The following is a 17,603-nucleotide window of genomic DNA, read 5'->3' as shown; positions in this document are numbered from 1 at the left end:
TCGGCCTCCACCAATCGCAGCGCGTGCCCCCCGAGGAAGGGTCTCTTATTGGCCTTTGTCCACGTCCATCACTCCCCCGCTGTTAAAAGCCCACAGCCTATTTGCCTGCCCTCTCAAGTCCCGCCTTCCAAGATGAGTCCTCCACGACCACAGAGAGCGGTGAGCAGAAGGGAGCCGATTTTGAGTGCTCCCGTGTCGCCTCGCAGCCAATGGGGAGGGCGGGCTGGGGGGCGGCGCGGCGGCGATAGGCTGGTGTGACGGTGACGTCATCGGGGCGGAAGGCGGGCTCTAGGTTTGAATTCCAGGCGGGCGGCAGGGCCGGGGGCGCGCGCGCGGGCGGTTGGGGTAGGGGTGGCTGAGGCGATGATGGCGGCGGCGGCGGCGGCGGGCCCGGCGCAGCTGCCGGCGGTATGCAACCGGCGGCTGGCGGAGTTCCTGCGGCAGGTGGACGACACCGACCTGGTGTGGCTGGAGGAGATCCGTGAGGAGGCGGCCAGGATGTTCAGCAGGTACCGACCCGCTGTCCGCACCGGGCCGTTACCGGCCGCTCCCCGCGCTGACACCCCCCTTCCCCCCCCCCCCCCCCGGCCTCTTTCCTTCCCCTCGTAGCCACTACAGCGACGAGCCGGAGCTGATGCCCAAGACGCCGTCGCAGAAGAACCGCCAGCGGAGGAAGCGCCTCTCGGCCCTGCAAGATGAGAACCGGGAGCTGGGCAGGAAGAGGTAGGCCCGCCGGGCCCGGCCGCGCGGAGGGGCTGGAGGCCGGGAGCCGGGGAAGGGCCGCTGGGGAGGGGCGGATCGGTGGGCGGTGAAGTACAGGAGTTTCCCTCAGCGCCTGAGGACGGGCGCGAGATCACGGGAGTCTGAAAAAATCTGCTGCAAAAGGTGGCCCGAAGATAATCCCCTCCCCACGGGGGATGTGCTCGCGTTAAAGGTCCGCCCGGCGCCTGAGCACCGCGGTTCTTCTGAAAAGCGCTGCTGTTTGTCACTCGCTTCTGTTTTACCTTCCCGTGTTTCTTCTTTCTCTCGTTGTCTCTTCTACTCTAAAGCGATTATGTTCGTGCATTACTTGCTGTAGCTCTGTGTATACTGAGCTCTTGGTGGGGCTCGTCCTAGCTGTTTTAGCTTTGTTCCTCTGCGTGTTCCCGTTCATGTGTGGAAGAGCTTTGAGCCACACGCTGTCTTCCAGCTCAGGCTTACAGAACAGCAGTGAGCTGTCGCACAGGGACCTCATGGATAAGTATGTAGACATGTTCTTTCTGCTTACTGTGTTTTCAGTCAGGGATCTGCAAATGGACTGTTTTGGTAGGAATTCTGGTCTATTCCTGAATCTAGTCCCAGTCTAATGCAGTGTTTCTATTGCTAGATTATCTAGAAGGAGGAATAGCAGTCTCAAACTGGTACCCGCCATGCGATATTCTCAACGAGTCCGAAATAAAGATAACCTGGAACTAATCAGTGCTGAGGTCAAACAAGTCTCTCCACCTCAACGTGTGACAAGATCCCAAGCTGCAACATCTGCTAAAAGCTCAGAGACCCTTCTAGTCCAGCAAGTAGGAGGGAAGGTTCCCTTAGTAGAAATTGATGTCAGTGATTACATTAGTGCTGAGCTACACCTCCAGAAGAGTGTATCTAAACCAGCAGAGAAGCTCTCCACGACCATCCTTTTGAGCTCAGGTGATGGTTCTCCCAAAGAAAGCAGGGATGCCAAATTGCTGCCTGTGCCTGCAGCCTCAGAGCTGATGGTCCCTCATACCCCTGAGGCAAACGATGCAGGAGAAAGTGAGGCTGCATCTAAGCTGCAGATGGCGAAGGCAGCTAATACTACAGTCGTTTTAAGCGAGGAGTCTGGGCCGGAGGACGTAGATGACTCTGCTCAGGTACAAGAGGGCTCTGATAAGGAGCCTTTCCAGCGCATAAGACATAGCCCAGGGACTCCAACAGGCTCTAGGCTGAGCCGTCGCTCAGTGCGCAGAAGCCTGATGGGTAAAACTTCCATGACTCGCAGAACCTCCTTGGCAGAGAAATACTCGCTAGCCAGCAAGAGGGAAAGTATGATCCGGAAATCTGTCACCAGGACAATGGTCAAGAGGAAGGCAGCGCGAAAGTCATCTGTGTCCTCCAGTCACATGGATGGTAAGCTTGAATGTCACCAAATGAGTTTGCTTGGCACCATTCCTGCTTGTTTTCTTGATCTACTGCTTTTTGCTGCTGAAGGAAAACAACGTTATGGGGCTGGCTTTTCAGTTTGGGTGCAGCAGCTGATCTTCCCAGGCTAGAGAAGCTGCAATTAAGCCTGGATGCTCTAACTGGCTTTCTAGAGACCTGTGTGAGTATAGGAACCCAGGTAACTGTGCTAGCTTGTGGCCTGTGAATTCAGCATTGTAAATCAACTTCGAGAACAGCCTTAATGCCTTCTGAGTTCCTGTGGTGGTAGCTTGCAAAGCTAAGGAGGAAGCTGGCCAATGAACAGGGTCTGCTCCTGCTGGTGGCTGTTTAAGAGGATTATGGGCTCTCACAAAGGCCTGCATATGTTCTGAGCAATGAGGTAGCTATGACAAATTCACTGCTCTTTAAACAGAATCTGGCTTCTAGTCCTAGAGCTTCTCTTTTGAGAAGGGAATTTTAAGGCTGAACTTTGTAAATTTATTAAAAGTCTTCCAAACTTTTACAGTTTGCAATAGAGGCAAGTTTCAGTGAAAGACAAACTGATTTCAATGTTCTTCCATGCTACTGGAATGCAAGCATTGGATTTAGTGCAGGAGAATCATGTGATGCCTATGACCTCTTTTTTTCCTCAAGGTAAGGGAAAGAAGTGGCTAGTAAGTGGTGGACTAGTAAATGGCTCCTGAAATGCAAATGATGCAAGAGAACCTCTTCCACACAATTTGATGGTGAGGAGAGATTGGCTCTTTTGCACAGCATACTACTATGTTTGAAGGGAGAACTAATACAGCCAAAATAATGCTACTATAATGCGTTTATCTGCAGGGTTCTAGCTGTGTGGGATTTGTGCTGTATAAATGTGACTTTTCTTGAAGAGTTATCAATTTTTGCTGTGGAAGGATATATTTGGAGAAGCACTTCAGTGTCTTTTTTCCATACCAATTTAACTGTCCTAGTTGAATGTTTTTCCAGAACCAGAGCACTGCAGTCCCCAGTACAGGGTTCCCTGTGCTGGTAACAGGATAGTGTGGAGTGTGGTGTAAGTTTAAGTGCAGTTTTGAGGGCTCCTTCAGCAAAAAATGAAACTGTAGGGAAGGCTTTTCATCTGTAACTTTGAAGAGGAGGCACAGAAGTAGCTTTATCTACCCAGTTTAAGTGATCAGTCTGTATTGTCCAGACCTGGATTACCTGGGAGGTTTAAGGAAGTCTTTATTTCTTCCCTCTTCACTAGTTGACATGGTTGTTCTGCCTCGTCAAAATTTCCAGGTGTAAGGAGAGGAACTGGGATGTTTCAGGCAGCTCCAGTTGAGCTCATTAATGCTTGAAAGCCCAAAGCACCTTGATCGACTGCAGTGTCTGCTGTGTCTCCAATGCATCAGATCTTGCTCTGGATACGCGTACGGCATGTTTGTGCTTCCTTCGGTAACATCTGCAATGGAAGTATGGGAGCAGACTGCACGCTCTGCCTGTGCACAGTCTGCCCTTGTGTACTCTGCTCAGGCTGAGGCTGCATCACCTTCTTAATTATTAACAGCAGTTTCCGGCTGTGCTGGTGCTTAAAAGATAGCTACCACTGAGCCAGCGGGAGTGCTTAGCAGGAAGCAGCACTCTGACTGTAAATAATGCTGGGTTTAACTACTGCTAATATCTGGACATGGCCCTGCAAAATGAGTCTGAGCCCAAACCTAACTCCTAATGTAAGCTCATTGAATACCACTTTGAACTCATCTATAATTGAAAACATCTGCTTTCTTCTATTAAAATTGCAGGCAGCATTTTTTCTAGTGCTACTTAGGTATATTCAGCTGCCCTTACTTGTAGCAGCATGCGTTTGAATTGCAGGCAGTGACCCAGGAGGCAGAGCAAATGCTTCCACAACAGTCTTGAGTGAACTTCGCTCCTACAAAGAGTCTTGGCCCACACCTGCGTGTTACAGCTCTGGCACTTTTTTCTTTTCCTGCAGTCTGCAGCTCTGGAGAGGTGCCAGAGGATGAAGAAACAGTTGACAAAACTGGGTGAGACTACTTTAAGATATTTATTTATACTTAGTATAAATAAATTATTATTACATTATTACATATCATTATTATTATTATTATTATTTATAGTGGCGTTCTTGGTATAAAATGCACTGCTTGCAGATAACAAGTGGCTTCCCAGTTTCCTTATACTATTAAACATGGCCGCCTTTTTTATTTTTTTTTTCCTAGGCCTCCTCCTGGACCTTGTACCCCCTCCAAGTTGGTAAGATTTGAGCAGAGATTAAAAACATTTGTGTGGACTTGTGAGCAAAACGTGTTGAATACATCTCTCATTTGTTATTGGGTAATTAGGGAGCTCTGGCCACAGATTGCCACACTCGGGCAACCCGGTGCATAGCACTTGAACAAAGAAGGCATAGAGCCCTTGGCTCGCATATGTGCATGAGCCTATATAATAACCTTCTTACAAGTCAGGGAACTTTTTTCAGTTGGACAGAGTTTGTACATTATACCTGTTTCTATATTTTTAAAGCTTCTCTTGACCTTTTTGTTAGTCCTGCAGATTATTCAAAGCTTGTCAGTTTGTCTTAAGGCAACCACAGAAATTTGTAAATATCGTTCAGGTCAAAACATAGCCTTCCACAATTCTCACTGCCCTCCTGAGGAAGAAATCCCAGGATTATGTCAGTGTTTTGTCCAGAGTAATTCTCAATAAGCAAAGGCTGAATCAATGGAGTAGAGCTCTGTGGCCTTAAGCACTTCTGTAAGCAAGGACAGGCTTATACATGCTTTTATGGCTTTGCTTATCAGTAGATCTGCAAAAGTTCAAATAAAATCATTTTTTCTAGTGTCCCTGGGTTTTTAGCTTGCCTGAGTTACAATTGTAGAGAAGCTTAAATGGAAAACAGGGACAAGAGAAAAATGAACAGACTCCTTTGCAGATCTGTGAATAAGGACTCGTATCCTTTGTTTCTGTACCCTGATGAATTGATAAATACAGCCTAGTCCATGTAGTCTATTTGATATATCCTTGATCCTCATCCTTTATTTCTATGCCACTGCTGTTGGGAGTGGGACCTTGTAGCCTGTCCCATTCTTAGCCTATGTCACCAGGTTACATCTAGCTGTCTATCGTCAGTTTTCTTGGCAACCCAAATGTGGTTTGGTTTCTGCCAGAGACTTCCTTTGGGAGCTGTGAGCAGCGTGAACATGTGGTGACTCAGCAACCTTCTCAAACCAGAAAATATCTTTGTCTATAGGAACATATAAAGACAGTGCCTGTATGTGTGCTGTCACTTAAAGGTCAGATTCTTCTCAGGCCTGATCTCGAATTAATTAGATCTATGCCCTTCTGTGGCGCTACAGATGCTTCCTATACCTAACCTTAGGACAAGACTCTACAGAAGCATTTGGGGTGGATAAAGTTTTTGTACTTTTTTCTTCTCCTCCCAACTGCTTTGTGCCTGCCAGCCTACACGCTGGCCAGCATGGATTTGGGGAATGGAGTTAATGCTTGAATTGATAGCAGAGTGTGCATTTCAAAAGCCATTGCCTGCTCTCTCACAGACATATAAAACCATTATCACAACAGAAGTAATTTTATATCTATAAGTGCAAAGGCGGCAAATAGCAATGCATATCACATTTGTAACAAACAGATAAATCAAGGAAATGAGCTATTTGTCTTTGCTGTCTCTCTGTGTGCCCATTCATCACTGCAAAGTAAAATGAGCGCTGCCTGACTCTTTGCCAGAAGTCCAGCAAGCATAAACGGATTCCCAACTTGAAATGCTTTTGTCCTTAATAGTTTATGAGTTTGTTCAGTTTAAGCAGTGCATCCCTCATTGCAGATACTCGTGTTCTGTTAGCTTCTGTGCTTCTAGTGATGACATGACATCAAGGAATTTACCAAGATGGTCTCCTGAGGTAGTTTTCACAGCTGGAGGTTAGGACTTCAATCTGGGTACTAGTACCAATGCTTTATACTATGCATGCAGTTTTGCATTCTGTGGCACTATTGCAGACAGTGTCTATGTCAGTGACATGACTATTTGAAACGGTAATTGGGTGTTTCTGTGTGAGAATTGTGCTGAAACCCATCTGCTTTTCCTACAGAATCCCCATAGTCCACGAATGTCGCTTCGCTCTCGAACCGTCAGCAGAAATGAACAGCCGCAGGAGACGAGCAACAATGGTAGCTTCCAGAGGATTTTTGTGGCAGAATTTTTAAAAAGTCATCACTTTGGGAGATTGACTGGGAAGACTGGAAAATTAGCTAGTTAATTTGCGAGCCTAGTTTGAAAGACTAATCTAATCTTTAACAAACAAGGATTTGTTTCAAGAGATCAGCAGTTAGGAAATTCTGTGCTGGAATTATTTTCCACCCTGGGAAGTGCATGGAAATGAAAATGGAGGGATGCATGTTCTCCAGGGGGAGGCCCAGCTGAACTCTGTTTCTGAAGCAAGCAGTTGCTCTGTGTCTGTGCAGAGCACAATAGCCTTGCATTAGTGCAAACTGCATACCAGAAATTACTTTAGACAGCTTTGCTTTATTTTGCGTTTCTAGGTTTGAATGGTGCTCTGCGGTTGCTTGCTGAAAGCACGCAAGGTCCTGCTGTGCATAATTCATGGCAGGTCTTTTGCTATTTGGTGAACTGCTGAATCTGTTGTCTGCTTTTAAAGCTGTGATGGAAGGAATTTTTTTTTTCTGCTGGAACTAACTGTAAAACTATGTTTTCTTTCAGAAAGCAACTTAAATAAGAATGGGGAGACCCAGGAACCGCCCCAGAGTGCCAGGTATGATCATAGAGCCATTCTGATTGCAAGCTGCCTCTGGAGATCTGTAGCCCAGTTCAAATCAGGTTCAATGCTGAAACTTTGTTAAAGGGCTTCACTTTTGTGACTATGAGACTTTTGCAATAAGTTTTCTCTGCCTCTATGAAAAGAGAATTTAATTTGTATCTTCTGTCACATTAGAAATTTTTTATTGCGTACACAATGGAATATCTTTTAAGATAGGGTAATTTTATGACCTTTTTTAAACCTGATTTTGAGACAATCGGGATTTGGCATGTATGATGGACTCTATCTTTTTCACAGGAGAAAGCCAAGTTACAAAAGAGCTGTGGATGAACGCTATGACAATCAGCAAGCAGAAGATGGAGGGCTTTCTCCTCTAAGAAGAAAGACCCCATCCCCTACCTTTCCAGCCAGCAAAGTAAGATCATTGTAACCCTGATGTACTTCACCAGGCCCTGTTTCTTACTCACGCTCTTGAGGGTTGTTTTTGGCATTCCTTTCCTAGGTTGTACGTCCTTTCAAAACGTTTTTGCACACTGTGCAGAAGAACCAGCTCCTCATGACTCCAAGCTCTGTGGGGAGAAATGGAGTAATAAAATCTTTTATCAGGTACAACACTCCTCTCCAATCTGATCCCAAGGTAAGAAGAGACTGTTGTGTGCTAGTAAATGATGGTCTGATGAGTAAGTTAAACTGCAGATGTGCAAGAAAATTCTCAACCCATATTAAACTAAGAAGTAACTTCAAGCTGTCTGCTTACACTTAAATGAACTAAAAAAATTGTGATTAGTCCACTTCCTAAAGAGTTCTAATTTGGTCTCTAAGCTTTATTACTGTAGCATTCCCCTGTGGTATTAGCAAGTAACAGTTGGAAATGAAAACTGGGAAACAAAAATTAAGGGGATTTTGAATACTGCAGTTGAGGTGTGTATATATAACTGAAGTCTGCACATCCAAAGTCTCCTTTCTAGGACTTTTCTAATGAGTGAGATCTGAGCAAATGCCTCTTAAATCCAAGCTTCTGATGTTATGAGGTTTTTCATACCTTTGAAGCAGGAAGAAACATGAGCCTGTCCTGAATAGGAGTCCGCTGGTTCAGCGAGACAAGTATGTTCGTGTCCAAATCCAGTAGGCATCAATATCAGTGTAGTATAATTGTTACGAACAGCGAAGACACCTTTGCTGTTTGCCCTTTGCTGTTTGCAGGCAGATGCCTCTACAGTGAAGTTTACAGCATCACAGGAGAAGCACCTGTATCCTGAACAGAATAGTTGTGTGGGTGGGTGGATTTGAGAAGATCTGGTTCTAGATTTCCAAAGGGAGCTAGTTTTCCCTGTGTTCTACTTACACAGGACAGTTTGGTCATATATCATGATCATTTAATTACATGGGTTGGACTTATGTTAGGAATACTACCTGCATCACTGATGGGCAACCCTTACTCTTACCTGATCTGCATTTAGATTTGGTATTTAGCTCAGAAGAGAAGTCAGTGTTCAAAAAAAAGCAGGTTTCAGTCTGTGCTGTAGTGCCTATTCCAGAATAGCGCTCTGACAGCGTCAGGCCAAGTACAAAGGTGTAGCTTCACGGATGCTTCTAGGGACATGCTAGAAGCTAGCCTGCCAAGCATAGATTGCTCATACTTCTAATATCCAACAAATTGCTTGCAAAATAAAGTAGTTCTATGGCTTGTTTTCATTTGCAGGAGAGTTGGGGAGGGAGAGGAGGGCATACTGCAAAACTGGTTTTCCTGCACCTAGCTTATATCTGGCAACCTAATATCAGAACTTCTTTCTATTGCTTAAAGCTGTCACGGTCGTACTGCTTGGAGAGTCTTGCTGCACTCTGGCAGTTGAGAAAGGCCTATGATTAGGAAGTAGCAAAGGATTCAAGCTTCATTCTCGCTCGTGTTCCTGATGATGTTAGTGTCTATATTGGCAAAGGAGCTGATACGATGAAAAAGAAAAGAGTCTTCTGACCCGCGCATTCTTAGTTGCTCTTAGTTCACTGAATGTTATATTTTTGAATGTTATATTTTAGGTTTTATTCCAGTGCGGGCAACTTCCCCTCAGGACTTTTTCTGTGTGTGGGTTAAACATAACTAAATAGCACCAGAACAATAAGATATTATTGTTAGTTTTAAATTAGCCTGTTTGGACACTAACACCAGTCATTTACAACATGGAGACCAGCATAAGATCTTGAATATTTCACTGTGCTTATCAATGGGTTTGTACTAAGACCAGGCCTGTTGTAATTTCAACCCATATAATTAGGCATCTGCAGTACCAAATCTGGCATTAAATTAGTTTATCTAATCTGTTTGCTGTGGCTGTAGTGATGGCTGGATCTTGCTCTTCTAATTGACAGTGTACTTAGGTTGAGTTAGCTGGACAGCTTGGGAAAATGGGACAAACGCCCTACATTTCTGTCTAGATGACATATGGGGCTGACAGTGTGCTTGAAACAAGCTGTAAGCACTCTGTCTAAATGGCGGTGGTTTGCCATGAGATAAAGCTTTGTGGGAAGCAAAGACGCCAGTGGGAGCTCTGAGTTGAAGCAAGCAAGGTGTTTCCTAGAGCACCATCTGTCCCCTACGCTCGCTGCAGGAAGTCGGCATCATTGCCAGGCATTAGCATGCTTTTTTGGTTCTTTTTACCAACATAAATCACAGTGCTGTCTGTCTGCAGTCTTGGCGGAAGCTGCCTGGACTTTGGGAGCTGATGCTTCTGTTTCAACTTCACAGCTTCTCTTGCTCTCTGAGATTATCACCGCTGCCTTGTTTTCCATCGCATCTCTTCCCAAACACCTGTGACCACATCACAGACTACCTGAGCTCTGTTTCAGGCTTGTTACCATCCCTTGGTTCTGGCTGCAGTTCCTGGGTCTTACCTCTGGGCCCTGACTTAGCCTCAGCAAATTGAGGTAGAAAGAAGCCCTGGCAGGTGGGTACAATCACATTTCAATCCACCTCAGGAAAAGGAGAGACAGAAGCTAGAGACTCTGAGGAAAAAGCAAGAAGCTGAGCAGCTGAGAAAACAAAAACTGGAGGAAGAAAAGAAACGGCGACTAGAAGAGGCAAAGCTGTGAGTATATGCTTTCTGCCTTGTCTGGACTGCCCTCTGTGTGCCTGTAGGTCCCTATATCTAGGTCTTTTATCTTGCAGAGTCCACATACGCAGCAAAAATTCTTGTCAGCTTGATCTCACACCACAAAGACAGTATTTGTGCTCATAGTATCTATTTAGAATGCTCATAAAAAGTTAGCTATCCTAGCTGACTGCTTCTTTAGCTTTTCATCGTAAGTCCTCTGTCTCGGAGCTTAAAATATTGCTAATGTTTAAATGAATGGTGTATTTGGTTCATTGACTTTCGTGCTGCAAAAGAGCTGTGTCTGTTGTCCTTGTATTTGAGTTGTAAGGAGCTCACCTAGCTGGACTACAACGATAAAGTTGGGCTGTGTCCTATAGGAAGCGTGAGGAGCGCCTGCGCAAAGTGTTGCAAGCTCGCGAAAGGGCAGAGCAAATAGAGGAAGAGAGGAAAAGGCGCATTGAGCAGAAGATAGCTCTGTTTGATGAGAAGACTGAGAAGGTAAGGCCCAATATACCTACAGAGTTTATTTGGGAGAATACATCATCTATTGAGGTAGATGATGCCACATGAGTGTGCCTTCCAGAAAGAGAGGAACAGAGGCTGCTTGAAATCTAGAGAATGAACTGGAGAACAGTTGAATAAAGACCTTTCCAGAAACGTGGTGATTCTGAGTGACTGCCTTTCTCTTGCTTTACAGCAAATGGCAGATGAAACCCCTTATTTTCCAGAATTATCATTCTAAACGGGCTTCATTAAGGCTCTGTTAGTCAGATGGGAGAAGAATTTCAAGTAGGTAAAGCCAGTCTAATGGCCCTTAGGCTTTATTTGAAGTTGTTCTCCCATCTGACAAATAGATGAAGAGGTGAAAATAAACATACTTCCTCCAGACCCTTTCTTGTATCTGAGACTTTCAGACAACTTGCACATGTGACCATAGCACTCATTTGTTTGCTTTAATTGTCTCCATCTGCTTTTCTTATTTCATACTTCTGAAAATATATCCTGATGGCTTTTGTGGTATTAGATATATAAATACCAGAATAGGATCAGCTCTTCCTGTAGAGATGTAGAAGATGATAATTTCTCTAACTGCTACCTTTTTAAAATACAGCACAGGTCCCATTGACTCCTGGTGGCAAAAAAGGGAGCTTTTGCCCCATGAGAGGGTGGGAGCTCTGCATCTTTGAGACTTACCGCTATGATATTTCACGTGCACAGAGAACTGTCCCATCTGAGACTTAGGTATTCAGCTAGCTATGTGTGTGTCTTAGGTGCGGGAAGAAAGGTTGGCAGAAGAGAAGATCAAAAAGAAAGCAGCTGCCAAGAAAATGGAAGAAGCAGAGGCCCGGCGCAGGCATGATGAAGAGGCCAGAAAACAAAAAGCACTGCAGCAGGTCTGTGCTGGAGCCCATCCTGTCACCCTGTGTGCAGTTAGAATGGCTTCAATCTGCCACAGTCTTTGTAAGCAAGAACCCAGCGGGAGTACTAACGCGAACCAACCGAGTGAAGATTGCTGTAGCGGAGAGGCTTTGTCCTTAAAGCTCTCCGCAATGTTGTGCTTCCTGATGCTGCTTGCAATATGCTGCAAGCTGTTAGTGGGGTTTGTGACCCACATTTCTTCTGCAGTTCTGGACAGCTTCTTACTAAAGACCTTAGTTTGTAGGGTCAGCAAGTATTAAAGTATCTCTGTTAAACCTGTCTCTCGGCGATGCAGAGCATGGTGGCCATTGGGCCCTTTGGGGTACACTGTGGGCAGGGAAAGGCCAGCACTGAAGTAGCTGGAGAGATGATGCACCTACCTTGAAAGCACTGGGACTGTAGCCCCGAGTTGTTTCCCTGCTGTGTAGTGATAGGTGCTAGAGACTTGGGTCAAATAAGGTGCTCCTGCTCCTTTATTCTGGAGCCTGTTCCTGTACAATGTAAGGTGAGTAATTGCCTTCTTGGGCTTACCAGGAGGAGGAGGAACGTCGGCACAAGGAGCTAATGCAGAAAAGGAAAGAAGAGGAGCAGGAACGTGCCAGGAGGATTGCTGAGCAGAGACAGGCAGAACAGGAGAGAGAGAAACAGCTGGCTGCAGAGAGGGAGCTGGAGAGGAAGAAGGAACAAGAGAGGATCCAGGCAGAAAAGTAAGATAATACCCATTTATGTGCTAAATTCTCTGCGGGGACTTTGAAAAGAAGCAGGAACAGAGGGCACTAGTGAAAGGCCCAAGCAATGAAGAGCTACTTTGTGCTGTCAGTGCAACTCTGGACCATCATGGGTACTGAGCTGCCAAGAGGAAATTCTGGGCTCAGTGTAGGAAGTATGGTGGGGAGTGTCCTGAAAAGCTGTGAGAAAGAGAGGATTGCAGCAGGCACTGTATTTGAGAGTAATGGTCTGTTGCTTTGGTTCTCAGGCTACGTGAACAGCAGGAGAAGGCTGCTCGCCTGCAGAAGGAAGTGTTGGCTGCTAAACAACAGCTCCACAAGGAGATGGAGAAGAAAGAAGTACGTACTCTCTTCTTGTAGATGGGTAGGGCCACGTGGATCTGACTTCAGTAGCTGTTACTGTTAGGAGCAGCTGAGCTGTGAAGCCATTGAGAACCCCGATGAGTGAGTTGTTGCACTTCTGAACTTGAGCCAGCCAAAGGTGCTCGTACCGAGAGTCTGTTCTCTGTCCGTTTCAGAATGTATGCTTGCTCTCCTTAGATGGCAGCAGTGCAAGAGGAGAGGGCAGATAACACACGTTGAAAGCAAATGAGGTTTTTGGCTTTTCCCCATTTCTGTGCCCAAGTGTATGTGTACCTGTCTTTTTATCAAACAGATATCTGGGTATCATCCCAAATTTTTCAGAAGCAACATCTCAATTTTACACCTTCAGCAGAACCACGAGTTCAGACTGTAGACTTCGTCAGGTTATTTTCTGTAGTGGTCACGCCAGCACAGATTAACTACACAGGTGTTGTTGCTTGTGGTATTGAAGAGGGAACTTTTGATGCCTTGGCAGTCCACGCTATTTGAAAAAAGCAACTGCAGCTGGATAGGCTCAGGTTTTTGCTTAACTCGCAGCACGCACTTTCACAGGAGAAGAGGTAAAGCCCACAGATGTTGTTTGGGTAGCTTTTTGGAATGTCCCTTCTGCAGGATTTGCACACAGTAGTTGCCAGGAATTGGTAGCAAAGCCTTTGCTATTTGGACTGTTGCTTTTTGGTTTATACAATATCTGGGAGAACTTGCACTTTCAAGACGATTTGTGAGAAAGAACAGAGGGTTGGAAAAGTTGGTTGGAAATTGTCTAACATTTGCTTAAAATCATTGTCACTCCACTTAGCAGAGCTGTGGTGTTAGCACACTGACAGCAGTTGTCCAGCCACCTTCAGGGAGCTGAATTCTTTGGTGGGGATCCCTGCGTGCCTAGCAAGCCCCTTGCTCTGTCAGTTAGCTTGGTGAAGTTGGTAGATCTCTCTACAACTCTGTAGATTTCTCTGCAGCTGGTGGTAGATCTCTACAACTTGTCTGGCTGTTATGACTGGGTGGGATTTATTTCATTTGATGTTAGATGTCTGAGTTAGCAGCTTCCTGGGTTCCTTTAGATTCAGTAGGAAAAACTAAGCACGCATAGGGTGAGATTCTTTTGACCTGTTTGAGATGGTTACTGTATAATGGGATAACTTGGCCTCTAAAAATACTGTTCATTAGTCTAAAAAGAGGCTAAGCTCAGACTTTTCCATCTGCAGATGTTCAGCTGGTCTCTGTTTCTATCCTGAAGATAAAGTCGGGAGCAAGTTTTTCAAAGCATGAGGTCATTGCATTATCAGAGGAAGGCAACTAATGCTCTTAAAGGGGAAGGTCAATTTGTTTGTGCCGCTTTGAGGAAAGCTCAAACTGTTGCATTCTATTTGCTCACTGTCTGCAGTGTGTTTAACATGCTCCTAAGCATTGCAAGCAGCAAAGACTTGCAACTAGATGCTTAGATATTTTTCTTGCATATCAAAAAAATGGATCCCTGAATTAAGGATAAACCCAGTGTAGCTTAGTTCATAAGATTAATTGATTTGTGATGTCGGCTTGCCAGCAGGAGGAGCAGAGGCTAGCAGAGATGAAGAGGCAGGAGCAAGAACAGAAGAAACTGCCAGAGGAAAAAAAGGCTAAAGATATAGCCCAAACACAGCACCTAGAAAACGAAGAGGTAATTCTGCTCTCTCTGGTGAAGCTTCTTTAAGGGATGACATCAGAGAACTTTGATTCCAGCACTGACATGCTGTTGCAATGGGCAGTTTTACCCTCTGCTTTTTATATTCTCTTTCAATAATGAAGGGATTCTGTAAACTTTTTTCCCGGTTATCTGAGGTTGACTCCTGGTAGCCTTGCGTATTTAAATGACTTTTGTGGAGTGAAAAGGAAGCAAAAGGGGAGCAGCAAGTATTTGCCAGAGTTTTCTTGTTGTCAGGATAAGGAGTGGCTGTTAAAGCTGCCTTGCTTTTCTAAGCTCCTCTTTAAATACTGGATGAACGTCACGGGCAGAAGAGATGCTGCAATAGTTATTTAAGTTCAAAGTTGGAAACGGCCACGGGATGGCGGCAGAGCCTGTGGAATAGTATTGCATTTGGGCCTCGCCACTGCTGGAACTTGAGAAAAACCTGCAGGTGAATGTACGTGTCTTGAACATTGAAAACAAATACTCTATCTCTTTGTACAGTTATATATTTTAATCTTTAAATGCAAAACCAGTGAAATATGAGTTAATGGACACAAAGCCATGAAGGCAGCCTCTTACAGGGAAGAAAACCTCTTCAACTCCCTAGAAGTATGCTTCATGGCTGGTGAAATTTGCAGTTTTAAGTTTTTCTTCATCACTTGCAGTTCTCAGTCATGCGTTCCTAATAAAAATCACAACAGAGTTTGTCCTGAAGAGGGACATATTCTCTATATGGTAATATAGAGAATATGTCCCTCTACATATTCTCTATATTACATCCCGTACATATTCTCTATATGGTAATAATCAGTTTAATGTTATTAAACAAGCCCAGGAGTTTGGTTGCAGACTACTTAAAGCACGTCACTTGGCTCCAGCTTTGAGGATGGAACAGCTCCATTTAAGCCTTCCTTGAAATGAATGGAGCTGCTGTATGTATTAGATGCATCTGTTGCTGGCTTGTTCATGTCATACGTAGCCAATTAAGCAGCCTAATTAAACAGGAGAAGGCAATGCAAAGTCATAATTGGGTCAAAACTTTAGAACTTGGGTCAAAACTTTAGGACTGCCGAACTTCAGGTTTTGCAATTATGCAATGAAAGCAAGAGGTGGAATACTGAGGTATTCTAGTCGACAAGTGCAACTCGGGAGGGTGGCAGTGCTATTGCATCTCATGCCTCTGGAATGTATTTGTCTTCTAGAATTCACCTGTCTGCAATTCATACCAGATGACTCCACAGGCCCAGAAAGATCCAAAGCCCCTCACCACAAGTCCAAACAACTACGGGATGGATCTGAACAGCGATGACTCTACTGATGATGAAAGCCAGCCTCGCAAGCCCATCCCGGCCTGGGCCACTGGTATGTGTTAGCAGGTTGATATCTATCCCGAGATCCCCAACAAACCCTCCTGCAGCTTTGCTCCAACGGATAGTAAGACCTGGCGTAAGATGTCGCCCAGTTCCTCCTACTTGCATGCCGTAGTTAAAAGCACTCATCTCCAGCAGCGTGGCTGGAGTGCCGAGGCAAGTGCTGCTCTACCACTTGGGGATCTTCTTGCGACAATGCTGGGGGAACAGATACGCTTTTAAACTGCCGCGAGCTGCTAGTGTCATTTTGCCAATGTGAAATAAATAATTATGAACTAGCGCATTGGCCTTGAGCCTGCTTGACATTGATTTGGCTTTAAAAACCAAAGTAATGCCAGATGTCAGAGACCAGGTTTCAGACTGGCTGTTGTTCTGGCTCTGAAATACTCAGTTCCATGATTTCATAGTCCACCTGCCCCAGGGGAGCTAAGAAGTTGCAGGGAAGGAAATAGTATCTGCAGGAAGAAAAGCTGAGAAACCTTGACTCTTGCAAACTTATTCTAGTTCCTGGACAGAATTCAGTGCAAGCAATTGCCTTCCAGGTCATCTGTGGTGAATCTTTGGGCTTAAACGGGGTGCTTTAAAACATCAAATACTGCAGGATTTCTCCCATTTGCAATCTCGGCGTGAGTAGAGATGAGGAGAGCGGGAACACATTGCATACAAACAGCCTACACAGCAATCTAAATTAAAATAAATTAATGAAAATTTAATCTTTTGTTTCTCTAGGGAATCAGCTTAGCCAAGCTGTAATCCGCCAGTACTACAACCCTCCGAACATTGACGCAGTCTTTGGGGTGATCGCAAGCCCCAAGCTGGAGGACATCTTTTACAAAAGCAAACCGCGCTACTTCAAGCGCACAAGCTCTGCTGTGTGGAGTTCCCCGCCGTTTGCAGGAGCCAAATCGGTTCTGGGTCTGCCATACAGCCTGAAAAAGTACTGAGGTGGGCAGTGGCTGTTTCTTGTGGAGCAGTGTGTATGCATTTCTGTCTCTCTAGGTAAGAAAGGAGTTACTGCTCAGAATCTATAAATCTTTAGGTATTAGCATTGAATAAATGTCAGCTTTTACTGGGCCTCTTGCATTTTCTGTTTTGGGGGCTTATTTTCTCACTGTTAGGCAAAACGGCAAGCTTTTGGGAGCTACTCCTCAGAAAGATGCACCTCCTTTTACCCTTAGCTTTAAGCTGGTGAGGATTTAGACCTTTAGGTCACGAGAGTGCATCACCTAAAGCCGTATGATCCTCCCCTCTTCAGCCAAGCAGGCCTAGTAGTAGCTGCCAGCAGTAGACAAAAGTTGGGTGCCTGTGCTGACCCTGCCTACCTGGTGGCTGAAGGCAGAGGACTTGTACAGCGAAGGACCACTGTGCACATCTTGGGTAAAATCCACAGATGTGCTACTGATGTTCTCCAGAAGCAAGATATTAGCAGGTGTGGCCTTCATCAGCTCCTGCAAATTGCAAAATGATTCCATTGTTTCATTTTTCAGCAATGTGCCTTATGCCAACACCAAATGCAATTATGTGCATAAGCTAGATTGATACTGATGTTACTACCGCTCAGGCTGAAATACCCTGAGGATTTTATTGACCTTTCTTCAGGTGCTGGAGGGAGATGTGACCCTCAGTGTAGTGTCTCCAGGAATACCCAGAGTACCGTAGCCAGGCTTTGTTGTTCTAGGCTGCGTTAAGAGAAATTGTACAAAGGTTCGGATTGAACTTTGTCTCTCTAATTTAAATTCCATGTCTGTGGCACAGATTGAATTGAAAGAATGGGTTTGACCTTAATCCCTATCCTTCTCTTTTCTCCCCTTGGCTGTTTCATTTGTTCAGCGTCAAAGCTGGGTTTATTTCTAGGCCTGTTTTGAATTTCATGTTCAATAAGACTGTGTCAAGTGGACTGTTATCAAAACAATTTCCTCTTAACAGCAAAATATCAGCTCAGAATTTCAGTTCCAAGAGCACTTGGTGTTTTAGTCATTCTTTCTACAGCTAACTTGCAAATGGCATGGACACTTGTG

At 45.0% G+C, this 17,603-nt stretch overlaps 1 protein-coding gene across 1 annotated transcript; it reads left to right on the top strand.

Annotated features, from left to right (window-relative positions):
* Nucleotides 1-366: 366 nt before the first annotated feature.
* INCENP (inner centromere protein) lies at nucleotides 367-16,529 on the top strand (the record flags this gene model as incomplete). The annotated part of the gene is made up of 17 exons (XM_082000467.1): nucleotides 367-509; nucleotides 610-723; nucleotides 1,367-2,136; nucleotides 4,130-4,181; nucleotides 4,377-4,410; nucleotides 6,264-6,342; nucleotides 6,893-6,944; nucleotides 7,248-7,365; nucleotides 7,453-7,587; nucleotides 9,924-10,033; nucleotides 10,417-10,537; nucleotides 11,311-11,433; nucleotides 11,993-12,165; nucleotides 12,435-12,525; nucleotides 14,093-14,206; nucleotides 15,418-15,577; nucleotides 16,315-16,529. The coding sequence occupies 17 exons, from the start codon at nucleotides 367-369 to the stop codon at nucleotides 16,527-16,529; spliced, it is 2,604 nt and encodes an 867-aa protein (XP_081856593.1).
* Between the last annotated feature and the right edge of the window lie 1,074 nt (nucleotides 16,530-17,603).

Source organism: Phaethon aethereus, assembly GCF_964289735.1.
Source record: "Phaethon aethereus genome assembly, chromosome: 5".
Taxonomy (NCBI): Eukaryota; Metazoa; Chordata; class Aves; order Phaethontiformes; family Phaethontidae; genus Phaethon; species Phaethon aethereus.
This window is presented reverse-complemented; position numbering and strand designations above follow the sequence as displayed.